This window comes from Pelecanus crispus, chromosome 10 (assembly GCF_030463565.1).
Source record: "Pelecanus crispus isolate bPelCri1 chromosome 10, bPelCri1.pri, whole genome shotgun sequence".
Taxonomy (NCBI): domain Eukaryota; kingdom Metazoa; phylum Chordata; class Aves; order Pelecaniformes; family Pelecanidae; genus Pelecanus; species Pelecanus crispus.
This window is the reverse complement of record NC_134652.1, coordinates 35,403,369-35,428,300: the sequence shown is the minus strand read 5'-3', so window position 1 is coordinate 35,428,300 and position 24,932 is coordinate 35,403,369. Positions and strand designations below refer to the sequence as shown.

At 47.2% G+C, this 24,932-nt stretch overlaps 1 protein-coding gene across 3 annotated transcripts in view; it reads left to right on the top strand.

Moving 5' to 3' along the window:
* JMJD1C (jumonji domain containing 1C) overlaps window positions 1-24,932 on the top strand; it is a 168,566-nt gene that overhangs the window by 92,292 nt on the left and 51,342 nt on the right. For 2 of the 3 annotated variants that reach the window (XM_075717423.1, XM_075717421.1), the window contains exon 3: window positions 18,834-18,947. The exons of the other annotated variant lie outside the window; for it this stretch is intronic. In XM_075717423.1, the coding sequence (XP_075573538.1) occupies window positions 18,834-18,947 (114 nt within the window). The remainder of the gene's footprint in view (window positions 1-18,833; window positions 18,948-24,932) is intronic. 3 annotated transcript variants of the gene reach the window in all.

The window sequence follows — 24,932 nt, the reverse complement described above, 5'->3', positions numbered from 1 at the left end:
TACTGGAGAAGACATAGACTAGATGGTCTGATGATCTTAAGTGGAATTACGGTCCCTGGAAGAGAGCGCCCTGAGGACATCACTCTTACAGCTAGGCTCTGCCCCCAAGGACATAGACAAATTGCCTTTAGAGAACGCGGCTAGTGCAATGGCTGGGAACTTCAGCGTAAGGAAAAAAGCTTTGACCAACCTATTCAGGCTTTAGGTCTCAGCAGAGAGGTGTCGGGTAAACCTTTGTTTCTGTCTCAGCATATGGAGAAGTGCCAGTGGGTAGAGGACTAGTACTAATTGAGAAGGAAAATAACTCCAAGATTAAGGAAAATGGTAGTCAGGCATTGCAGCTAGGGAGAGGTTTTCACTGGTTAATGGGATGTGGTTACTAAGAAACAACTGAAATGTTGTGTATACATATTGAGAGCCTGAACTTTGAAATGAAGAAATCCTGATAGAGGTCGGGATATAAAACGTCTGAGTATCAGAAGCATGGTAGAATGCTCTTAATAACTGGACTCAGTGTATTTAAAGTGCTTTGTGCTGTTCAGAAATAACCAAATGAAAGCACAAGTTGTGCAGTACTAATTATACGGTAGACTAGAAAAAATACCGTGGTGTAAAAAGGACAGACTGAAATCAGTTTGGCTCAAAATCACTTTGGAGAAAGATGACAGGAGGAGTAAAGAATCTGTTGTTAGCCTCAGGGTTAGACTCAAATAGGGATAGGGATCTCTGTAGTGTTGTTGGATAAATACTGCTTGTTATGAGGTGGTTTACTTTCCCAGGTAGAGATTAGAGAAGAAATGATAGGGCCAAGGTATTCCTGGATGGGATTGCTGGCAAGTTTCTTCCTTCAACTAGTCACTGAACCAACAGATCAGCGTTGCTTCAGACTTCATTTTGAAAAGCGATGAGGATATTCTAGAAAACAATTTTGGATTGAAGATTCAGTTTCACTTTATGCTTAATCAGCTGCTGAAAGAGCTGGCTTCGGTCTTTCTGCCCCCGTCTAGCTGATCCTAGCAGTCACGGCGCCAAGGCATGCGTGACATCGGCAAGGTGACTAGAGAAAATGAGTCAGTCGGGGTTGGGGGGGTGAGCGCCGATGGGTCCGGCTGCCAGAGGGGTTAGAGCGAGCGCGTGGGGCTGGCGAGGCCTTCAGGACCTTCCCATTGAGTGGCAGTCTACAGTTAATCAGTTTAAGTGGAACTGAAAATTGCACCCTTGGTAATCACCGGTTGATTCAGTGTGGAATGCGTGAAAAAAGATAGGAAAGTTGGTTTGGAATTTAGGTTTTGAATCTTAGTGGCAAATTTAAATAAGCAAAGCTGATCACAGGTGTAAGGAGCCTGAGGACTCAACTTCTTGAAGTCACAGATGTGTAAAATTAGTCTGGAAACTGAATCCCAAGTAAGGATGAGTTCTCCTGGTCTGCAGACCAAAATGGATGAACAGCCAGTCTGAAGATACATAGTAAGACTAATGCAGGAATCCTGTGAGCAGTGGGGTGGGGGGGAACGACTTAATTCCGATTTCTTCGTTTCTAAAAGTTGAATTTGATCTTGCAAATGATGTGAAAACAAATAAAAAGAAGCAGCTTTTGTATGGTGAGAAGGGTAGAGAATAACAATAATACACAACTGAAACATTAAATATTTTTGGCTTAATTTTTAGTAAGGATGATGATAACTACAGGGGAAAAGGCAAGACATGTAATGAGAATAAGAGAATGGCAATTACTACAACCAGAAGGAACTTAAGGATCGTAAAATACTCGGACCAAGAGAAATTTCCATCTCAGAATTAGGAAAGAATTAGTGCCGATTGTAACTATTTTAGCTAATCTTTCCTTCAGGGTGGTACCAATGATTGGAGAAAGCAGTGCCAACATAGAGAGGGGGGAAGGAAGAATTATGCAAGCAATTAAAAGACTGTCAGTCTGCCCTCACAATATGTAAAGCTTTGGGAAGCATTGCGGGAGGGAGGAGAATAATCAAGGATTTCGGAGATTAAAGAAACTGAAGTACAACATACCTACTTCAAAGAGTGAATTTTAGTGACCCAATACCTGTCTTTCAGAAGAATTAATTTTCTAGACAAGCAAGGCCAGCCAGTGGCCTTCAGGTCAGGCATGATCTGCCAGAACCTTCCCAGGGTCGGCAGGTAAATCTTCCTGTTCAGCTCCATCGGTGGGAATTTGCAGGCTGGGATTAGTGTGGGCGGGGGAAGCTGGTACCTCTCAACTCTCGAGAGTGCCAGAGTATTGATGATAGGGAGCGAGGTCTTGAGACTCCTCCTTTTGCATTGTGGCCCGCAAAGGACCAAGGGTTTGTAGCTGTTGAGAGAGGCCATGAAGTAGGGTGATGTTGGTCAGAGAGGCAGATGGCATAATAAAAGCAGACTTAAATATAGCATTAATTTGGACATGTGTTTCTAAGTGCTGTTTTATTTGTAAGAGGTAAGTGACCCTACAGACACTCTGGAATCATAAGACTGAAAAAGACCTTGAGATCATCTAATCTAAATTAAGGCCGTTAAAACTTGTTGCGTCTGCTGTAGAGATTAAATTATTCCTTGCAGCATCCTGTTTTCATAGCTGAGACACACCCAGCTCTGTTTTCCCCTCCCAGTCTCTTCAGTCTGTATTCATCCATGGTATTTTCCAAAACTGCTCATTTTATTGCTCTCTTTTGAGCACATACCTGTCTTGAAGAACAGTATCCAAAACTCTGCTCGCCTTATAGTGCTACAGCTGAGGCTTTATAAATGCTGAACACAGGCCGTACTAACATTCGTATATCCCAGTATTGTGTTTGCATTTTTACAGCACGGTACCGTTAACTCATAGCAGTTCATAAATTGAACCGAACTTCTCTTTTTCTGTGGAATTTCTCCTTAGTCAGTTGTTCGCCATTCAGTATTTCTGCTGTTGAATTCTCCTGCCTATGTGCAGTGTTTTACTGTCATCTTTTTTTTTCTCAGACCACTTGTCCAGATTGTCTTTTTGTCCTCCAATATAATTTGCAGTCCCACCAAGCTGGTTGTTTGTCAATTTAATAAATGTAGTCTCTGTTCTATCATCTGGGTCACTAATGAAAATAGTGTGTAACAGCAGACCCAGTGTAGGTGACTTTGGGAACTGCATTCTAGATATATACTTTGACAGTGAGCTAGTGACGATTTCTGAATGTTTTGGGATTCTTTTTTGGTTCTTGTTTTGTTTATTCCTTTTTTCTTGATATGCATCCACGTTAATTTCATTTGGGTCTAATCTGTTTAGCTTATGTATGTGCATATCATAGGAGGCAGTGTCAAAAACCTTAAGTCAGGATATAGATCTGTTTCTTAAGTCTGCTTTTCTATTTGTAAAGGAAATTTGCTTTGACATACTGTATGATTTTTGATTTCATGCTGGCTTTTACTCAGCATCTTGTTTTCTTTTAAGTGTTTACAAATAGACGGGTTATATCTGCTGTGTGTTTCCTCCCCTTCCCCTTAATCATGGGTTATTCTTGTCATCAGCACCTTGAAAGGCTATGTCATGGACTCACTTGAACAAAAAGGTTGGTCGGCTTTGTTCTGAGGCAAGAAAATGCAATTAATATAATTCATCTAGACTTTTGTAATGCATTCCGCAGTATGTTAAGTGATGAACAGTCAGAGGAAGATGGGGATTAGTAGTGTGAACACTAAATTAGGTAGGAATTGCCATTGCACATGTTAGCTATGTGGTGTTGAAATAGGTGGAGCAGTGTAGTGGTGAAATAGGTCTGGCTACCAATAGTTGTTCACACGTTTTGGGAGTGACTTGCTCAGTGTTTTCACTAAAATGTTTGGACTAATTGATTACATTTGATTAAATCTGTAGATGGTACAGAATAGGAGGAGCCCTTAACACAGCGGATGAGGGGGTTTTATGCAACTAAAACATAATATCCTTGAGAAACAAAGTAATAGAACTGGAACAAAACATAACTGTGTAAAACACAAAGTGGTAGATTTGGGAGCAGATGGCAAATGTAGACAAGAGCTTAGCCAGCAGAAGCACTGGCATGGAGAAGTCCGGGCCTTCTGGCCAGTCAGAGGAGGACCGTCAACCTGCTGGGCGACGTCGAGATGATCTGGGACGCGCGAGACGCACCTTCGTGGAATACAGGCACGCTGGTGTCCCTGTACAGCTGGCCCCGAGAGTGTTTTTAAACTAACATACATAACTCTGGTCAACCATGCTGGAGAAAGATAAATTCAAACTGAACAGGATACAGGGGAGGATGATGAGGATAACCAGGGTGTAGAAGTATAATCTAACGTGAGAGACCAAGTGGGAGTAGATAATGTAAGCTAGTAACGTTGTCATGTATGCTAGTATGGGAGGAATGAGGGAATGTAATTAGTGCTGTAAATAGATCTTGGAGGTAAATACTGTCCGATATACTACACAAACGGATCCAGAAGATCCTGAATTCACAACACAGGCCGGAGAGACAAATTTGAAAAAAAGCAGGGGGGTACATTGCTTCTTTCTAACATATCACTAAGCTTAAACTTGGAAAAGAAATGCATTTCACATTTAGTGGGAAACTTCTAAATGAGACATATTTGTGTGACCTTTTAGGGACCCTAGAGAGAGGAGATGAACAAGATCTGGATCATTTCGATTTTGTCTTTAAACTCACAGCTGTCACAGTTTGAAGATGAGTGAATTTATAAAAAGCAGAAAACTTGTTATCTCGGAGAGAAATACTTTCAACACCATCTGTCCTGTGTTTTCCTGAAAGGGGGGGAAAAAAAAAGTGTTTGTCCATCAAGGTTGCTACTGGACAAGCATGTAGGAGGGCAGATGCGAGAATCTAAAAATAACACTGGGGGGGGATCCATTATGATATCTAGGTTATTTTCTAATTTGTTTACTAGATAGACTGATGGTGTTTCAACATTATTTCAGCATTATCCTGATGCTGGGATATGTTGACTAAAACCCCATCTGTTCCATCAGACTTTTTATTATCAAGTGTAAACTTTTAACCTCGACTTCTTAGTGGTTTATGCCTATAAGGTTTTCATCTTTGAGAAGTTCTCCCAAACCTTTTATACTATAGAGTCAGGAATCAAACCCTGTGTGTTAGCAACTGTATCTCAGTGTAGGAAGTCTGACAAAGTCACAATATGATTATAGCAGGGAAAAATACTGCTCAAGAAGGTTAAAAGATATTTCTATATATAGTCTGAAACTAGATTGTATCTCTCCCTGCTTACATGACACACGAAGGTGAGGTGAACAGTCTGATATTTTTATTTGAGGAGTATGTACTAGCATGTTGTCTCAGTAAGACGGAGCTTTTTACAAATATTAATTAAAACACAGTGCATCAATGTTGCTTAATATTTAAGTCTTACTGTAAGATAAGATACTCGTATGCTTAAAGTGTAGATGTTTAGGACATGAAAAGGATGTATCGCAAAACACAGAGAAATGTCCAAGTATGACCTTACTCCCAACAAGCTGGGACTAAGAGAGCACAGAGGCACTGAATCCAAAACAAGTAATCCTCTCCCGCCCTGAATGGCCTTTCCCTATTAAGGGAATCCAGAGATAGCCAGATAGAAAGGCTGCAGAACTTGCAAAAAAAACCCTGTTTTTTTGGAGACAGTGGAAGTAGAGGAGGAGGAAGGAATAGACGTTGTAGCCTTTTAACTATTCACCAAAAAAACCACCCCATTCTGAATATATTGCAAATTGAATGTGCTTATCCCACAGCTCTTATTCCGCCTGACAAACAGTGAAATACCTTGCTGTCAATAAAAGGGAGCAAATGTAAGGACTGGAGGAAAGGCCTTGAGGAGTCTTGTTGCTTCTCAGAAGCGGAATCCAAATTTATGTATAACAACTTTATTCATATGATGATCTGAAGCAGGTATTTCCCTCTTTTCAGCTTCTACAGGATGTGTTCTTCTAAAATACTCTTCTCTGTTCTTGGTATTTTTTTCCAGATTTTTATACTTCACCTCTTGCATGGTTTTGAGGCTTTTGTTATTCCAGATAGCTCCGAACAGCAGCTCCTGTTGAACATACCTTTTTCTCCTGATCCCAGCTCTGTTTCAAGAGCCAATTCCACTCCCCATAGAGACTTCCTACTTAACTGAGTTGTTACAGCCTACTCAAGCGACCGTTATATAGCATGATGTCAAGAATATGTTGCATGCCCTGGGTGTGGCGTCAGGCATATGGGGAGCATTTGATATTACAAGAGTCGCTTGGATACTGTTGTAGGGCTGTGGGAATGGAAAATACCAGCACGGGTGCATTCTCAGCACTGCCGTAATGGAGGAAGTGATGCCTGGAGTGAGGCTCCCTCAGAACCGCACCCCGTTTCGCCTCCGATGGAGCCAGTGGCTTGTTTCCAGGAGGCGGCCCCGGACCGAAGGGCCTGCCGGCAGCCTGAGCAATCAGGGAGCCCGAACTGCAGTGGGAAGCCGAGCTTTCCGTGGTGAGGATGCACCCGAGTTGTTTTGGAGATGAGCAAATAGAAAAATGCAAAATAAAGTGCAGCCCATTTAAGAGACAGGAAGCTGACTAAGTTGGTGAATAAGATGCCTTAGACGAAGGAAGGAGAGAGTGAGTGACAGGGCAGAAGAACTGAAGAAACCAGCAGAATTGGGGAAAAAAAATAGTGCTCTGGAAATCAAAGTTAACAAGGATGTAGGGGGTGAGATGGAAGAAGGTGCGGCAGGTATGTAAGCTCTGGGGAGTAAAACCAGAAAGGGACCTTATGAAAGCTAGAGCTGGGTGACTCTCAGGAAGCGAGATGTGCTTGAGAGAGGCACTTGGGAATGCAGTACGAGAGGGGCAGGAAAGAGTAGGAGGGTGAAAGGTGGAGTCCTGTTCTGTAATGGGCTTCAGTTAGTGGGAAGTATGAGAGGGAGGCAGTGCCGGATGCTGAATCAGAAGAGCAGAGCGGCAATCCAGTGGACCTAAGAAGCCTGAAGCTGATGTTCTCAATCAGGTTGTTTTTCTGGAGGTGAGGCGGGAAGGAGGCCGGGTAAATGAATGTTACATCCCGTAAGTTCAGGGGGAAAAGGATGGAAGAACGTTATGAATGTTGGCGATAAAGTTGGAAGAAGAGAATAAAGCCCAGAAATGAGTGGAGGGAGTTTGGCATTACTGTGAGGGAAGCAAGAAGGCTGAAGAAGCGTGAATACTGAAAGACGTGGATGGCACCCAAGTTGAAAAGGGTTTGATGAATATTGCAGAAGGAGTGTGGGTAAGAACATTATGATCTTGAAGCTGGTGTGCTTGCTTTGTGGAAGACACAATCCAGTCCCAAGGTTAATAACTATTGTGGCACATTACCAGGACACTCGGAAGGTTAATGACTGTTGTGGCACATTCCCACCACACTTGGAAACTCATAGGAAAGTCCAGGATTTCATTGTGCAGTGAGTTGTAGAACAAACGCAGAATGAAAAGGGTTCCTTTCTGCACGGAGTTAAAATTTGAAGTTTCAGAGGTCAGTACAGCAAAGCAGAGTTTTAAGGAGAAAATGGAAAGATGTCAATGAATTAGCTTTGCAGGTGTTGCCAGTAAACTGTTCCTGAAATTGATAAACGGGCAATAGTAGGATCAGGAGATGCCGTTTCTGAAAGTGCAGTTTGTTGTGATGGGACTGCTGGGGGAAGGAGCACAAAGAGTGGACGTCGTGGGCCGGAGGTGTTTGTGACAGCATTTTGAGTGGACCTGAACATGTATGCATTTATTAAGGCCAGAGGAAAGGAGGCTTCGGTAATCAAAATGCAGGATGAGTGTAGGCTGCTGGTCTGAACTATGGGAATGGGTAGAAAAGCACATGTTTTGTAAGCTTTATAAGAAAGATCTGCAAGAGTTTCATGTAACCTGGATGCAGAAATGAGAGCGAGCAGGTCACGCTTAAAGATGACATTGATGTTACTGGATTTGAGCGAGCGGCAGGGTCACAGCATTCTTGCTCAGCTAATGAAGGGAGCGGGCACAGGAAAACACAAGTCTGTTACAGTGGCGCTGGGCTTGAGATGACAGACGTCCACAAAGGGATGCCTGAGAGACTGCTTGATATTTTGTCTTCAGACATAAATCTTGAGTTAGAGCACTGTTCTGTAGGTTCCAAGTATAAGGACTTGTAGCTGTAAATGGCATACTGCAGAGGCTAGGTAGAGAGAAAAATGTCAGCGACAGGCTGCTAATAGCAACTGAATTAGGGGAAGGTGTAGAATGGGCTAGGAAGAAAAGAAACTAGGGGCAGCAATTGTAAAAAACGCTATTTAGGTAGCTTAGACCTGAAAGAACGAGTTGAATTTGTCCAAGGGATTGGGGTTTTGTAACAGGAGAAATGAAGGCAACTTAGTCTGAAATTATTTGTCAACATTCAAAATTTGTAGTTTCTGAAGTTTGCAGATCATTTAAACACTGGCAGCAAACTCCAGCAAATAAGAAAACTCATGCAATACTGTTGCCTACAATGATGAGGGGTTTTTTTTTAATGCCATGCTTCTGGTTTTTCTTTTACCAAGATTATTGGTCTCCTGTTGCAGCCAGGACACCAATTCAGCCACAAAAATAGTGCAAGTTTACTAACAGAGCTTATTCCCAGAGATGCGATTACAGTACTGGTGCGATGAAGTAGATGGGGATGAAGTAATGGGGAAAATTGCACAATCATGTTGATGCATGCAGCATTAAACCCCATGGTGCTTCCCAGGGAAGGAAAAAAGTTATTTTAAAAGTCGGTTGAAAATATTGCAAAGATAGAAACCGTATTTGAAATCGGATTGATTTGAAATATACCGTCAAATCAGCGCAGATAGGGGAGTGTATTAATTGTATTGTCGGTCGTGTTCCTCAATGTACACTGTTGTCCTCAGCTTCTTAATTTTGAAAAACTACTAAAGATAGCCTGGTGAAGTTTTTGCATGTCTGGATGTCTCCAAGTGACGTTTGCCCACCTCCGTAGCAAAAAAAGGAGAATTTAAATGAAGAATTTGCCAACTGAACTGGTGCCTAAATGCCGGTTACTCTGTTTTACGTGTTGCAGCCTTAGTAGTAATGATTGTTTCACACAGATTAATTCCTCCTTTGGACTTTGGCTTCTGCACTTACGTACCCGGTTTGAACTCAGTTGGTTTGCACAAATACGTAATCAGAAAGTTAATTTCTCCACTGACGTGAGACTGACCGTAACTCTGCTCTTACACCGTGTTATTTCTGCAGGAGTATTGCTATGGAACAGTTCTGCTTGCTAAGCAAATGTGGGGCAGCACACAACAGGAAGAAGATAGGTAGAAAAACGCCGATTTAAATGACGAAGACCGATTTAAATAACTTTCATTTGTTTTAAAGTTTAAATATTTACTCATCCGCAGTATTTACATGTGCTCTTCCCCTGCCAGCAGCATCGCACGCATGGGTTTCTCGGGTGAGGCTGCGGGGAAGGAGCGTGGTTCGCCGTCAAAGGGCTTTGCTGCCTTCAAGAAGCGAAAGGAGGGTTACAGCAGCACCCCCCCGCCCCGCTCCGTCCGCTTTAGCTTCCCGACGGCCTTGCGGTGTTTTTGGCAGCGCCGCGCCAGCAGCCTCCCAGAAGGGCAGCGGCTCAGGGCCCGGGCGCTGGCTGCCGGCCAGCCCGCAAGTACAAGGGCTGCAGCGGGCCCCGGTCCCGGCAGCAGCTGCCCGGCAAACGCCTCTGCGCCGGGGCGCTCCGGTGAAAAACCCGCCGCTGTTCCAAAGGGGAAAAAGACTAAAAGAGCAGCTCTTGCAACACCGTGCCAGCGCAGCCCGGCCCGCCTTCCGCCTCAAAGCAAACGAAAAGCAAAGCCAGGGCGTCCAGCAGAGGAAGGCGAAGCCATACGCCGCCGGGGATTTTTGGTGCGGTCCCTGGAAGCACAAAACCTGCGGTGTGGCCGTCCTCGCGTGTTGCCCTCGCCGTGCGCGGCCTGCGCCCGAGCCTGGGCTGCGCTGCTGCGGCACGCCGGAGGAACGCGTTGCCGCAGCTGGAAGTTACGGCTGCGATTTTAGGAAGGGAACGGTTGCCTTTTTTTCCCGTCTATTTTCACGATTATCTGTAGGTCTGGCGATTATCTGCAAAACAGGGCACACTGTGTTACCAGTAATCCATGTATCCTGTGGCGGGGAGCCAGGCCAGTAATTGAAGGTCAGGGATTGTTTGCCGAGCGCAGCTCAGTGCGCTGCCTGATTCCGTAGGGGACTGGCAGTGCCAAAGAACAAAGGCAGCTCTGTTCTGCGAGCTCACAGTGTGGCTGCTTTGACAGAGTTCAGGCCCGGTTGTGAGACGAAGCAACCAGGAGTTGGAAACAGCGCTAAAATAACGTGACTATTAAATAAGCCGCTCTAAAGCGTAGGATTTTGCAAATGTCATAACCAGGCTTGGAGAGGAATATTGTCCTTAGGCGTTGGGACTCTTAAGACACCCGTTTTTTAGAATTCTTGTTCAAAAATCAGTGCCTTTACGTGGCAAATCTGTGTTAAGAATACACACATCCATATTGCGGTAAATCTAGCACGCCGTAATGATGTAAACGGCGCTTTACGTTGCCTTAGCGTACTTGACATTAGCGATTGCACCAGTAGCAACCTCGTTATTTTTTTATACTCTCCAAAGGCCTTTTCCCACTTAGCGGATTTTTGCTGGGATCATCTTTAAGTGAAACCCTTGGAAACAGAGTGGCTGGGTTAGTGTTCCCCGCGTAGCTGGTGCCACTTGAGAATTTTTAGCAAAATCCCTCTGTGGTAATGAATAGGTGCTGCTGCACTGGGTATTAATATTCTTTGTTACTAAGTCGCAGTCTATTAATAAAGCTTTGTCCAAACAGGCAAACTTGCCTGTCCTCCAGACAGTCTTGTGATTTGTATTTTAACAGCGTCTGTCTTGGATATTATTAAGGATTGCCTGCTCTGACAGTTGCGCTACCTCCCGCACAGCTAGCACGGCACCATTAGTTCAACAGTAGCGCGAAGTATGTTGCGCTCTGTAACAGGCATAATTCATCCCTTTGCCCTTCCTGAAATCACTGGTAGCGTTTGGACTCTTTCTCGAGAGAAACGGTGAAACAAACCCCTGAGACCGTACGAGAGAGGTACGAATTGGGCGGTGGTAGCGGTATGTCTTTGGGATGTTCAGGGCTTCTTGGAGGTAGTCTAAAATGCGCTTTAATAGTTAAATTGAAGATCATACGAGTATAGCATTCAGTCTGGAAAAAATACTTTATTGACTACGTGGCAGAGTCTGAGTTCAGGCTATTTCCTCGTGTCAGCTATTACTGATAAGGTTGAGTTTTATTTTTTAGAGGTGGTGAGGCCTCCGAGAGCCAACCGAGTCGGTGAAAGACTCCCCGCCTCGCTTGACAGGCTCCCCCGGTGCCGTTCGGTGGCAGAGAACGGGCACGCTTCTGCACCGGGGGTAAAGGTGGTGCAAACTGTGGCCCCAAAGATGGAGCGAGGATGCGCTTTAGTCTCTGCTGCTGCACGCCCCGTCTCCGTACCAGCGAAAGCGGCTGAGGCGTTATTCCCGCCCCGGGGGAGGTGGGGTGGAGAAGAAAGAATTGGAAAGAAATCAGGTCAAAATGGTGTCACTAAGATGCTCGTTTTCATTTTTTTCTTTGGAGATGAGGCAGTGCAGCCCGGCTGGGGCAGGGGGTGTGTTTTGGGGGAGCAGAAGGGGGTTAGCGAGCCCCGTGCTTTGCCGGCGGTAGAAGGGGGCCTTTCTGTGGCTTAGCCCTGAGGGCGAGCGGATCTGGTGAGGGGCTGTGGGCTGTGGGCTCAGCGGGGCTGTGCGCCGGGGTGCCGGAGACGGAGACGAGAGGAGCAACTGTCCGGCCTGGCTGGTCAGGAATAGATGGAGGCTGCTCCGGGCACGGCCGCCTCGCTGCCATATAAGGCTGCCCAGCAGCCTGGCGCTCGCCGGGCTGGGAGACCGCTTAAAAGGGAAAATCAATACAATAACCGCCCCTGCGAGCGTCCCTTCGGAGCCAAATCCAGTTCTGCAGTTGCGTGGTTTGGGCGTAGGCTGGGTAGCGTCCAAAAAGCGCGGACAGGTAGCCCGGCTCCTGCCCCGCTTGTGTGCGTGCGGTGCCACGAGCTTGGGGGAGAAATCCAGTTGCCGGAGAAAGGGCCGTGGTGGGTAGAGAGCCTTCCAGTTCAGCTTCAATTTTTAACTGTACTTAAGTATTTTATTATTTCAGAGCTCGGTATTAATAGCATTCCAGCACACCTTCAAGCTTACATCATTTGGAATAATTCGAGATGAGAACAGAGAGGTAGTCATGCATTGATTTCCCATTATTCTCATACTTTCTTGGCAAAGGGCACGCTTTATATTTTTTCCATGAAATAAAAAAAAACGTACAGCTGCTTATGTTTAAAGGGTTCGGAGGACATAAATGCCTCTATCCCAACCTCCATTGTGGTGGGCTTTTTTATTCTGTCCATGCTTGTGTATGCGAGCTAAACCCAAGGAATGCATTACAGGCGTTACTGCTGACTTTGGAAACCATTTTCTCGTTAGATAGTGCACCGTGCGCTTTTTTCCCCCCCGGACTATTCGGGTGAATTCGATTATTTTTACGCAAACTGGTTGGTTAGTGCCATTAACTTGTGTACGACAGCAGGAAGACGCGTTTTGCGGGGTTCTTTTGGTCAGCGGGAGAAAAACAGGTCGTATGCTGGAAATTAGAGAACAGCGCTCGGGAGCGTTTGGCACCCGCCGATGGGCTGGAAGTGCTTGCCGGGGAGGGCGCGGGTGCTGTTTTGGCGAGGCTCGGAGGTGACCGGGCCCCGGCGGCGCAGCCCGGGGCTCCCGGCTCGGCCGCTGCCCTGCGGGCCGCTCCCCCACCGCCCCCGGCCGCGGCTGGACCGAAACGGGGGGCTGAGCTCGTGCCTGGCCCGCCCTTCCTTTTGGTTTTTTTGGGTTTTTTTTTTCCGGGGGGGGGGGGGGGGGGGGGGGGAGTGTGGGCCCATTTGCCGAAGCCCCCCCGAGGGAGCGGTAGGGAGGGGCTTTCCCAGGACAGGCCCGGCGGCGCGGGGCTCTCCGGGGGGCGGCGGCGGCACTTGAGGCCATAACCTAGGCCTCGGGTTTCGCAGGGGGCCGGGGCCTGGCGTGGGCCTGGAGGCCCCCGGCCGCCCCGGCCCCGCTCCCGGGCCGCCGCCACACGTGGGCCGCGGCTCCGCCCCCGCGGGACGTGGCCGCCTCCCCGCCCCCGCGGGCCGCGCCCGCCGAGCGCCGCCCCTTGCCGCCGGCGTGCTCCCCTCGCTCGGCTCGGCTCGGCTCGGCTCCCGGCGGCGCGTCCCGTCCCGTCCCGTCCCGGCTCGGCTCCTCCCCGCCATGGCCGGCCCCGCGCCCCGCGCGCCCGCCCTCCCGTAAGCGGCAGCGGCGGCGGCCGCGCGCCATGAGCCAGCAGCGGCCACGCGCCGGGGCCTCCGCGGCGGGCCCAGCTGCGCGCTAGCCCCACAAAGGGCGGGCGGCGAGCCCGCCGCCTCCTCCCCCTCCTCCTCCTCCTCCTTCTCCTCCTCCCCCGGCCCCGCCGTCCCCGCCCCCGGCGCGGCCCGACCCGGAAGCGGCGCGGCGAGAACCATTTTCCTCGGGAGTTCAAAGGCGGAGGCGGGCGCGGGGGTCCCGCGGGCCGGGCCGCGCCGCGGGGCGCCGAGCGAGGTGCGTACCGACGGGGGGGGGCATCGCCGGGGCTGCGGGGGGGGGTCCACCGCCACGACTCGGGGAGGGAGGGAGGGGGGGGGGCGCCTCGGCGGCTTCCCCCGCGGACATTTTAACTTCGCGAGGGGCGCCGGCGCGGCTTTGTCTGCCCTCCCGGGCCGCGGCGGCGGAGGGGGGCGCGCCCCCGGCCCCGCCGAGCGGCGCACGTGACGGGCGGGCTTCCGCGGCGGAGGGGGGGGGCGGCGGGCACGCGGCCGGCGCTGGCTTTGTGCGCGGCGGGGGGCGGCGGGGGGGCCGGTGCCGGACGCCTCCCTGCCCCGGGGAGCCGCGCAGGGGCCGCCCGCGCCCTTCGGAGGAGCCGAGTTGGAGAAACCGCGCGGTTTGGGGGGGGGGTCTGTTGGCTTTTTTTTTTTTTTTTTTCCCCCCTTCTTTTTTTCGGTGGTCGCTGCCAGGGCGGTTCCGTTCCTGCCGTTAACGCCCGCCGCTGCCCTTGCAGGCCTCGTCGCCCGGGCGTTGGCGGCGGGGGCCGCGGCAATGGTGGCAGCGCTGCCATGCGGCACCCCCGCCCCGCCGCGCCGCGCCGTGCCCTCTCCTGCGGGGCCGCCTGGCCCCCGCCTCCCGCCGGGGGCTTCCTCCTGCCCGCGGGCCCCGGCACCCCCGCCCCGGCCGCCCGGAGTAACGCCGTGGCTGGAAGCGGGCCCTGCCCCGGGGGAGGCAGGCGGGGTCGCCTGCAAATGAGAAAACTCCACGCTCGGCCTTTATGTCAGATCTGCTTTATTTATCTTCCGCTCTTTTCCCCTCGCTACCTCTGCCTTTGAGCGCGAACCATGGCAACAAGCGGGCATTGGAAGAGAGCTGCAGCTATTTTAGGTGATGAAGCGTCGTCGGGAAAAGGTGCCAGCGTCTGCGCTACTGCAGACTAAACAGCGAGGCTGAAGAACGAGCCGGGGAAAAGTTTGCTGGATGGCGCGCATCAGTTCAGTTCACGCGATCTTTTCAATTTTTGTGCTTTAAAGAGGATAATCCGTAAATTGTTGCCGGGCTTAGTTTAAGGCTAGCGTGCTTGAATGTATTTTTAGCTTTTTAAAAACCTGTTCTCTCTATGGTATAAATTCCTCTAGAGAGCTTTTATTCTCTCGTTTTTTCAAGCAAAGGCCGATGCGGTAGATGTGCCCGGGAGGACGCGCGTCGGCGGCGCGAGGAGCAGGCTGCCGGCCGGGGTGCCCCGCTCCGCGGCAAGGCAGCTGAGGCAGCGGTACGTGCGGGGTGAGGCGGGCAGCAGCTGCCAGCTCAGCTGCAACCCGAGCGCTTGCTGCAATGGCTCTCCTGGGTGTCAGCGCCCGGGCTGCGGCGGCCGGCGGGCAGCAGCGCCCAGCCGAGGTGCGGCGGCTGCTGGAGGCCTGGCCGGTGCCAGGGAGCCGCTTGCTCACGCCGTGGGGGCGGCTCGCCGCATCCCCAGCTGCTTCATTGCATTCGGCAGAGAGGAAAAAAGCGCTCTGTGCTTGCTCAGTACGGCTTCCTCGGGAAAGCGGGGCCGGTGGTTGCCATGGGGGTTTTGATAAATAAATAGATGAGTTGTGTTACTGGGTGTTAGAAGCAGCAGTCGGTGAGTAATCTGCTGTATTCGCGAGTATTTGCTGAATGCCGTCGAATAGTTTTGAGATTGGTCGCTGTGAAGTGATGGTGCTCGGTGTTTTTCTAAAAATTGGTTTGGATTTTGGGAATCGTAGAATCATTTAGGTTGGAAAAGTACCTTCATCGAGCCCAACCGCTAACCTCCTAAACCAACTCTTCTTCTCAGTCTCGGAGCTGTGCCAGATGCCTTCCGTAGGCAGGTTATTTTTTTCATGAGCTGGGGTAAAATCGTGAGGAGAGAGGAGCGGGGGGCAGAGTAAGAAATATGTTTTATTCAGTGTCAGGGAACTTGGTGGCGAAGCAACCAAAATGTGTGTCTGTGTTCCTAGAGCTCCCTTTGGCCAAGCAGGGAAAGTGGGTGAGGAAAAAGTGGGATTTTTTTTTTTTCCACCAGCTGCTTAGAAGAGTGCTAAAGTCAGATGTCACTTAAGAGTGCTTGAGTCCTTTGCTTAATTGTGGTCTTCAGGGAGTTGGGTTCACGTGGATGGTAAAAGGAAGTTTTATACAAGTTTGAAAGGGAGATTTTTGTTTGAGGAGGTACAGTTTTCCCTGGTTCTAGCTAGTATGCCTGATTCTCCCTAGAGTTGTCCTCTGCTTTGGGAATGGAAAGAGGGAGCGTCTTCCTCTGAAAGTCTGCAAGGAGCTCGTTGGACCTTCTTGCATCTATTTTCATGTTGTTACATGTCTTACATGCTTGCCTCTAGTAGCTGACTCTTGCCTGCTGTGCTCTTAGTCTGTTTTTCTTTGTACGTACGCGATGCGTGGTGTGAAGTTTGGTCATGTCTTCCATCTTCAGAATTTTCAAATCCCTGATCTGGCCCGGTTTGGATACCTCCTTGGTGGCCCGCCTGTCTCCTGGAGCTGACGGAGTCTGGACTTTGCTTTCCTGAGAAGGCCTGCTTTTTTAAAAGGGCGGGGTTTTGTTGTTCTTTGATAGTTGGAATGTTTTGTAATAGTGTCTGAAAAATCTCAAGTTGTGCATGGCTGAGCAGCCATCCGCGTATGAGGAGGTGTGTGACATGGCGTAGTTTTGCTTTATTTATTTACATATTTTTCCTCTGTGCTCGTGGGATAGCCTGCATCCTCCACATGCGTATTTTGGGGGCGTTGGCCTGACTGGAGGCTTAGCTCTATGAAAGCAAATGAGAAGGCATTTCGTTTCTCTTCTCAGAATAATCATGCTCACAGATCTATATTTGGAACTAGTTCTTTTAATACCAGCAGTAAGATAAACTGGTGGCTCACACGTACCTTAATCTGTAGTGCTGTCTGAATCCTGAATGATAACTGCAAGCCACATTCCACCCGGTTTCGTTTCGGCTAATGATGTGGTATGTCCTGTTGCTTGTAGTCGGAAATGCGTTTCTTGACCTGAATAATAGCACAGAAAGTTAGAAAGGAGCCAGCGTGGAAAAAGTAGAACAGTGTATGTGAAGACGTGGGGGTAGATTTAAGAACTGAAAGGCTACAACAACGTTGACTTTTTTTTGAAGAAAAGTTTGTCCGCTTGTGAGTTTATACACTCAACGCTTTGCAATTTCATGATGTGAACTCCACCCTCTCTTAACTTGAACCATTAGCAATATAAGATCCATTATAGAAAAGTGATGCAAGAGCAAAGGCCATTTCTTAACTATTAGAGGTTAAATAATTATTTACTATTCAGACTGTGTAGTTAGCATATTATCTTATTCTCCTGCCCCTCCAGCCCTTTCATCTAGTTACCCTGTTGTTGACATGGCTGACTGGCTGATAGGTTTGGGGTTTTTCTTTCCCCTTCCTCGCATGAGAAAGGGTAACAGCTGAAGTGAAATCTTAAATGAAATGGAAACAAAAATGCAGTACGCTAAACCTGAGCATTTGTAGAGTGGGATATATTTATTAGAAAGTGTTATGTATCTCCAGTGAAGTATTCTCTCATTTGTTTAGCAAGTGCCAAAGCTGAAGCTCCACAGAGGCTTGAGTTATATTTAGCTTAATCGCAAGGCAACACCTTCGTAAAGTAGGTAATGAAGTCTGATAAAACCTTGAGTGCATCTCTTACGAGCTGCCTGCAGACTGGCTGAGGGCAGGTCACCGACTCTGCCGCTGCCCTGCTTAGGTGACTTTTGTCAAGTTCCGGGATTGCTTTGTGCCTCAGTTTCCCCATCTGTAAATAGGCGGCCGTGATCCTGCCCTCCCCTTGTAAGTACTCGGGGTCTGTTGCTGTGGGGCGTCGCACGTGAGCTAGTGACGTCCTGTTGCGATAGCGGCGTCTTAACAGATGTTTGCACAACGCTTCATGTGGTTTGACCTGCCCTTGTTTCTCCTCTTTGTCTTTTCCTCCTGCATTTTAAATTTAGAATCAGTCTCAAAGGGCTTTTTTCTTTTCCTGTTTTCCCTCATTACTATTTTTTTTTTTTGTCCTGTAGAATAACTTTCCTCTGGTTTTTTTTCTGTCCCTCCATGTTTTTTTGCCTTGTATCCTGCATGTTCTTTCTGCTGGTCGTTTCTTTTGTTCACCCGTGCCTTCCTCTTGCTGTTCCCATCTGTCTTCAGAGCGGCATTTTCTCTCCCCTCCATCCGCTGGGATTTCCTTTTCACCTGACTCATCCCCTCTCGGTACATCCCCGCTCAGTCACGCTCTCCTTGCGCTTCTGTTCCAGGAAACCCAGCCAGCAGGGAAGGGGACTGCCTGCTCGTCCCCTCTCAGGGGAGACCTGCTGAAGTCACGGCTCTCTCCCCGCTCGCCTGCTGCATCCTGCTGCATCCCGCTGCGCCTGGACCAGGCAGGGTGCTTCAGGCAAAGGCTGTATGGGGGCATAGAGGAGCCCGTTATTCCCTGCTTCCCTTTCTCCATGCCTGGCTTTTGCAGCCGGGCTGGGAGGTTTCCTGCTTCCTCCCACATGCTGGGGAAGCAGGAAACCTCCCAGCCCCGCTGCAGAAGCCCCGGGACCGGGCGCTGTCATCTCCAAAGCCGTTGCGCCGGAGCAGCCGGTTGCTGCAGGGAGGAGCGGCTGCGGGGGCGGCAGGCAGCAGAGTCAGAACAGATGCAGAGACGGGCAGGGAAATGAGATGGTTGACTCGAGGCAAGGTGAACGATTTCAGAACAGGAAGGCGGGGAGCGTTTTCACGTCTGCAGTTGGTTTCCACTTCAGCGTCCTTAGTGTAATTACCACTGCGCTAGCTAGTCCTGCAGGCAGAAAGAGAGGATCTGCATGCTAAGCTGTATGTTTAAGATATAATCGTGCTCCTGTACTTTGAGCTTCTGTGGTAAACACTCTTGCTCAAGCACAATGAGGGAAAGGAAGAATGTATGGTGTGGTTCCCTTTTCTAGCTGGTTTTCCACCAACGGCACAAAGGAAAAAAGACAAAACAAAAAATCCTTCTTTCTTGTATAATTAGTAATTGTTATTCTGTTTTAACTTGTTTTGATGGAAGAATTACGTCAGTGTTTATACAGTCCTGGGGGTTTGATGTGCTGAGCTTTTTTTTAATTGGTTAATTTTTTTCTTTTTCTTTTTTTCCAATAGACATTCAAGCCCTTGGTTGGAAAAAGTGTATACAATTCAATTACTGCAGTAGAATTCCTTGTGGACAAACAGCTGGATTTTATAACTGAAGATAGTGCCTTTCAGCCCTATCAGGTAAGAAATTTGGTTAGTGTATAAGTGTTGTCCATTTAGCTTAGTTAAAATCCATGTGTTTATTATTTTTAAGTGCATTTTACAGTCAAGTCCTGTGTTACAGGAACGATTTCCTATTGATTATTGGCAGAGGTTGTTGCTCGTTTTGTGAAAGGTTATATCGAATGCTGTATCTGATTCTAGTGAATCTGATCATGTCGAGAAGGACTATGCAACTAATATTATTGAACGACCTCCAAGTAAAATATCTGATCCCTTTAAAGGTTAATCAGTACCATTAATTGTAGAGCAGATAAAAGATAGTATCCGTCCTTCTGAAGCTGGGCTGCGCTTTCATTTCTAGGTCTTTGCGCTACTACAGTGATATCAGACTTACTGGGGTTTTTTTTGAGAATGAATAGCACAAAATGTTAATTTTTAAAAAAGAAAAAAAAACTTGCTTTTGCTTCTAAGCCTGCTAAAATTTTCAGTATACTTGATTTTAATGCTGCCTTCATTAATTAGAAACACATTAATAGATCACTGTGTATTTAAAGAATAAGAGAAACAATGATTCTCCCCCCACACCCTGAAGGTCTAAAAATCTCTTCTATAACAAATAGAAAAACATTTGATACTTAACTTGTGCTGAACTGATTGCAATTAGGACAGCCATAAATGCTTTCTTACGGCTGGGATGGTACACTGCAGTGGTACAGAAATAGTACTTTGAGACTTGGAATAACAGATGGCCCTGAATAAATGCTATGTAATTTTGTCCTGACACCCCTTCTTCCCTCCTCCTTCACCAAGACCTTTTTTTTTTTCCCAATACCAAATATAGAGCTAGAAAAAGAGAAACAACTGAGAGAATCCTGGGGAAAGGAGAGGGAGACTGAGCTCGGGGAAGGGCTGGTGCTTTTGTGTATCTGCGGTGGGGAAGCCGAACGAGTTCAGCGCTCCTTGTCAGGGTGAGGTTACGTGTTAGGACTCGAGCTGCTCGAACAGCTTGGCGCTGCCGCAGAGGACACTTCCCCACTCTCAGACCCCACGCTAGCGCCTTCAGCCTTCCAACTGGCACAGCCTAGATTTTCAGCAGCGGGGGGCAGGTCTGTGGTGCTAGCGAGCTGAGCTGGATTAGCCCAGGGTGCAGCGAGTGCTGTGGCTTTCTCTAGGGAGGGGGGTCAGGCTGACGCAACGCAGAGTGGGATATCCTCCTTTGGCAGCAGCGACCTCTTAAATCAGCTGAGCCGTGAAGTGTAAATTCACCCTCAGAGTCCAGCCGCAATCTTCCAGATTCATTTTACAAAGCAAATACTTGTGCTAGCGTCTGTCCTTTGCCTGAGATCTCTCAAGATCATGTCTCTGATAGCGTTCATTCCAGTAACGCTAATCAACCTCCTTTTGGCAACGGATCATTTCGTACAAGATGAGCTGAGCAAAACAAATTGAATATTACAGAAGGACGGCCTTTTCCTATTGCCAGGCCTGCTGGCAGTACCATAGCAATGATATATGCATTTTAGGTCCTTCACTTCAAGGAGTGTTTACCGATACAGTATCGGACACAGAAGCAGCTTAATTTGGGAAGGTGCATACAAATTGAAGGTGTCACTTTTGAAAGCGTGTCATATGAACAGCTGGCTTTATAATATCTTGGTAGATAATGCTGTAATTAAGAGCATTAGCAACTTCAGTTATGAAAGAGCTGTTGATCAAAAACCGGTACCAAAGCAGTAGCTTGTGAAGAATAGTTCCAGGTACAAGCTTGGTCTCCCTAACTCTTGGCCTCCATCTTCAACACGTAGAGGGCAACCCTGCGTGAGAGGTCAGGTTGTTTCCCCCTCTCACACAGCAAACAGCTACCTGTTAAAGCCTGAGATGGAGGCTCCTGATCTGTAGCAATTTAAGTAGTTGGTGACAAGAGATAACCTAAATTGTCCATTTGTTTTAACATTACAAGGAGGCTGCTGATGGAGATTCCTTTTAGGTACTAAGGCATCCAGAATTTGCGTCTTAACTGGATATCGCTCAGACCTTGAATGTAGGTAAATAAAATAACATTGAGCTTTCATCAAATGAAGATTTCTTTATTTGAACGATTATGAGAAGTCTTAGAAATTGCTTTCGGAGGCATGTCTCTCTGCAGGGCTAGCAGTGTCTCATTGCCAAGTTTCACAAGTTAATTGTACAGATAACTTTAGGGAATGATAATGTCTGTAAGAGAACAGAAACTATTTTTTAAAATACGCTAACTGAATTACGTGCATACCAGCAGTGTGTTAGACAGAAATACTAACTTGATCATTATGAGACTCTTTTTTCCTGAAAGAGACCTGAAGTGGGAGGATTGTCTGTATTTGCTTATTATTTTTTGTTAATGGTGGAAATCGCATTCCTAGCCTTCAGGCACTTAATGTAAGGTAGTTTTAACTTGTACCTTTTTTTCTGGAAGGCCTTCCTTTTCTTTGCCATGAAAACAGGTCCTAGATGAACCTTTGGTAGACTTCCTGTGAAAATCTGCTTTTCTAAAAAGAAGAAATGGCCTTTTTGCTCCCTCGTTTGGCCTGGAATGCTGCTGACCTGCTTTTGAGCAGGTTACAGAGCTGAGGAAGCACTCTTTGCAGAGATGGGTTAACTTTGAGTCTTTCTACATGTGTTCAGTTTTTGGTTTAAGCTCTCATGGCTGTACATGTTCAATATGAAGTCCTTAGAGACCATGGTGATCTAAACACTTTTTTATTGCATTTTGCTGTTAGCGCCTAAAATTCCAGTACCTTTCTGCCAAAACAAACAAAGTTTGAATCTGTGTGGGAAGAGTCCATTTCACTTCAGATACAATTCTTAACTACTGAGTAATTTTTCCCATCGTTGCGTATACTTGTAATACTGGTAATGGGCAGGCGACGAGCATTTGGCATGAATTCTGCTCAGATCAGTTCGGATCAAAAAATGCAGTGCTGTTTAACATAACTATCGGGCTAAAGGGCTTCATGAATAAGGCGGTGCTGTCCGGTTTAAAGGTGACAACTGCTAAAGGCAAAGAAAACAGCACACTTGGCATCCTTTTAGTCTTGGCAGGAAAAACAAAGTTTAAGTAGGCAAAGAACTAAATTACTGTCGTTACCAGAAGTGGTTCTTCCAGAACAAGAGTAAAGAGACTTTGGCAGGACTTGCTGGGGAATCTTGAACTACGGATTCCCATGCCATGTCTGCTCTTTGCATAAACAAACGTGTTTCAATTGTTAAGAGATTCAGCAACCTTCATAAGAGCTAGATGAATATAGTTATTAAAAGTAGGGTATGCAGCTGTGCTACACTAGCCTTTTTCCATGGTTTTAGATCCTCACAAGGTTTTCTATAGCAAGTATTACCCTTGTCAGTGAACTTGGCCTTTACAGCTAAATGTGTGATGTGATTTTTCTTTTCCCTTACGTGTGTACCGCTTTGAGTCCTGCCCTTCTCCATAAAAATTCCTTGGCTTCTATATGTGTAGTGCCTTAAACACCAACCTACAACTTGTTTCCGGTGCCTTTTATCTCTGTTGCTTCATAGAGGATACAAACGGTATTATTGTCTACGTGAAACGTGTGTGTGACCGAGAATGACTCATTCATTAATCTGGGATGGTCAGACCATTTAGTCATGCAGTTCTTTTTGTGGTGGTGACAAGGGGATCTCGAGGAGAACGCAGATAGGAACATTTGCCTTGGTACTTTGTGTAGCGATTAAATGAAAATTATGTTCCTTTGCAGGAAGTGGTAGACATCAAATTTACAGCGTGCATTTTCTATGTCAAACTAGTATCTGTAGGAAATGTAGTCTTGAAATGTGATGTGTAAGTCAGGTCCTTAATATTTTCCTACTTGCGTTGGCAGTATATCATGTATATTTTGTGATTAAGTAAAAATTGACAGATGCAGTAGGTTTCATACTGGCTCTTGGTATAGATTGAAAATGAACACACTTTCAAATGTGTTTGTTATTAAAATATTTTAAGCAAAACTACAATAAGGCTACACAATTACAAGTGTGACCTAAATCAAATAATGAGAACTGAAAGGGTTTTCTGTAGTCAGTTACTTGTACTATTCTGTGACAGCTATGTGTCTCTTCATTATGGTACCCGTAGTAAGTGAAGCAGCAGCGAAGCTGATCATGCCTTAATTTGTTTAAGCATTGTAGTTTACTTGAAGGACTGTAGATGGGGATGTGAAGTGTTAAAACCCAGCATATGGTGTGTGTGACCTCATCTGGGTGGTGTTTGGCAGTACCCGTCACAGGCACTGTCGGGCTGAAGTGTGCGATTCTGCTGTTACTGGCCAAAGCAGCTGGAGTCAACTACATTATACTTTGGACAAGCAAATAAAGAATAACAAAAAGTGGCTTATATTGTGTTTTTCCCAATTAAAATACACTTACGGAAAGACCCAGAAAGACTCCGTTTTGCCCAAGCAGTCAGTGCGTTTCACCTGTGTGTCTGGGTCGGGCAGAGCAGGGTGCATGATAGATTATGTGTTTCTAAAGATACACACGCATTTTGTGTGTGTGATAATGTATTTCCAAAGGATTTGTGAGCACACAGCACTGGAACAAATGTGCACAGCTGAGCCAGGGTAAAGAATTCAAATTAAGTTCCTGCACAATCATTAAACTTCCTGCAAAGAGGGTATTTCACCACTCAAGGAAGGAAGTGGAAAGGTGTGCACACAGTCTTCAAAAAGTCCTCCTGCATATTGGGGTTAAAAAAAAAACCCAAACCAACACCAAACCGAAAAACAAACCAAAAAGAATCCTGCTAAGGGTGAATCAAGAACACGCTCCGGTTCTCTGTGGTGGAATCTGTCTTGGATCCACCCTGCTTATTCACATTCTCCTCCAGAACAACTTTTTCTTTCTTTCTTTTTTTAAAGACAAGCCTCATTGCCTTAGTGTTTCAAAATGGCAATATCTGCCTGTCTACCTCTGTGGTGAAGGTTGCAGATGCACAGATAGGGCGCTGAGAAATCCCCTGTGGGAGGTGTTACATGCAGAGTGATAGGCGTGTGCGCTTTGCTCTTTTTCTAAATGCGCATTGCACATCTGGGAGCTGACAGGTCAAACGTCTAACGCACCTTCAAGGCTGTTGAAGTAATAATAGTAAACTTTCTCACTAATCATAAAATAAGTACCTCGGATTCAGGATCTAATACTGCGCTAATCTTATTTCATCTATTACAAGCTCAAGTTCTGTCTGCCATGAAGTAGGGCTTGAGAAAAGGGCATTGTGCAACTCTGATACTTTCCTTTTCTGTTTTTTGTGGGCAGACATTGGGTATTTCAGGCCTGGATGCTTTTGGGTTTCGTGACTTGTTTGCTCATAAAAGCAAACCAGTCGTGTAACGTGGCTTGTGTAGTGGTGACATGTACACATAAAAAATTCTGCAAACATCTTGAAACGGGGATAAAATAATATTTTTCTGTCTGTATTTTAAGCACCCCATAATCACACACTGCACTCATCTTTCAGACTTCTCCTACTTTAAACTTCAAGCTCAAAAATAGCTACTGCCGCTGCAAATTGCTTTTCCCATAAACTTGTACCTCCACTGACCAGGCGGGCAGGAGCTTTTGGGCTGGTCCCACCCTTTGAGGTTGACAGAAGCAGCTCGGGAACTCCTGGTGCCGGCCAGCTGGCGGCCGTGGCCGTCATGCGCTCGCCTCCCGCTTTCGTTTCCTCCACGGGCAAGAGAGGCACACGCAACTTTCTGCATCTTTAACTCTTCTCAGCGTCGTCTTTTAAGCGCTGTCCCTGTTCTTTCCCGAGTCTCTGGTGTCTGGAGCACCCGTAAGCAGTCCAGCTGGCCCCTCTGGCAGCACCGTGAAGAGTGATGGTCTAAACAGCTTGCTGCCGGCACGTCTACGTATACGCGTACGCTTCCAGCGTGAGGGGAAGCAAAAGGCTGCATCCAGCTAGAAGTGGGTCAGATGACTCATGCCAGTCCTTGCTCCCAGTTACACGTGTGG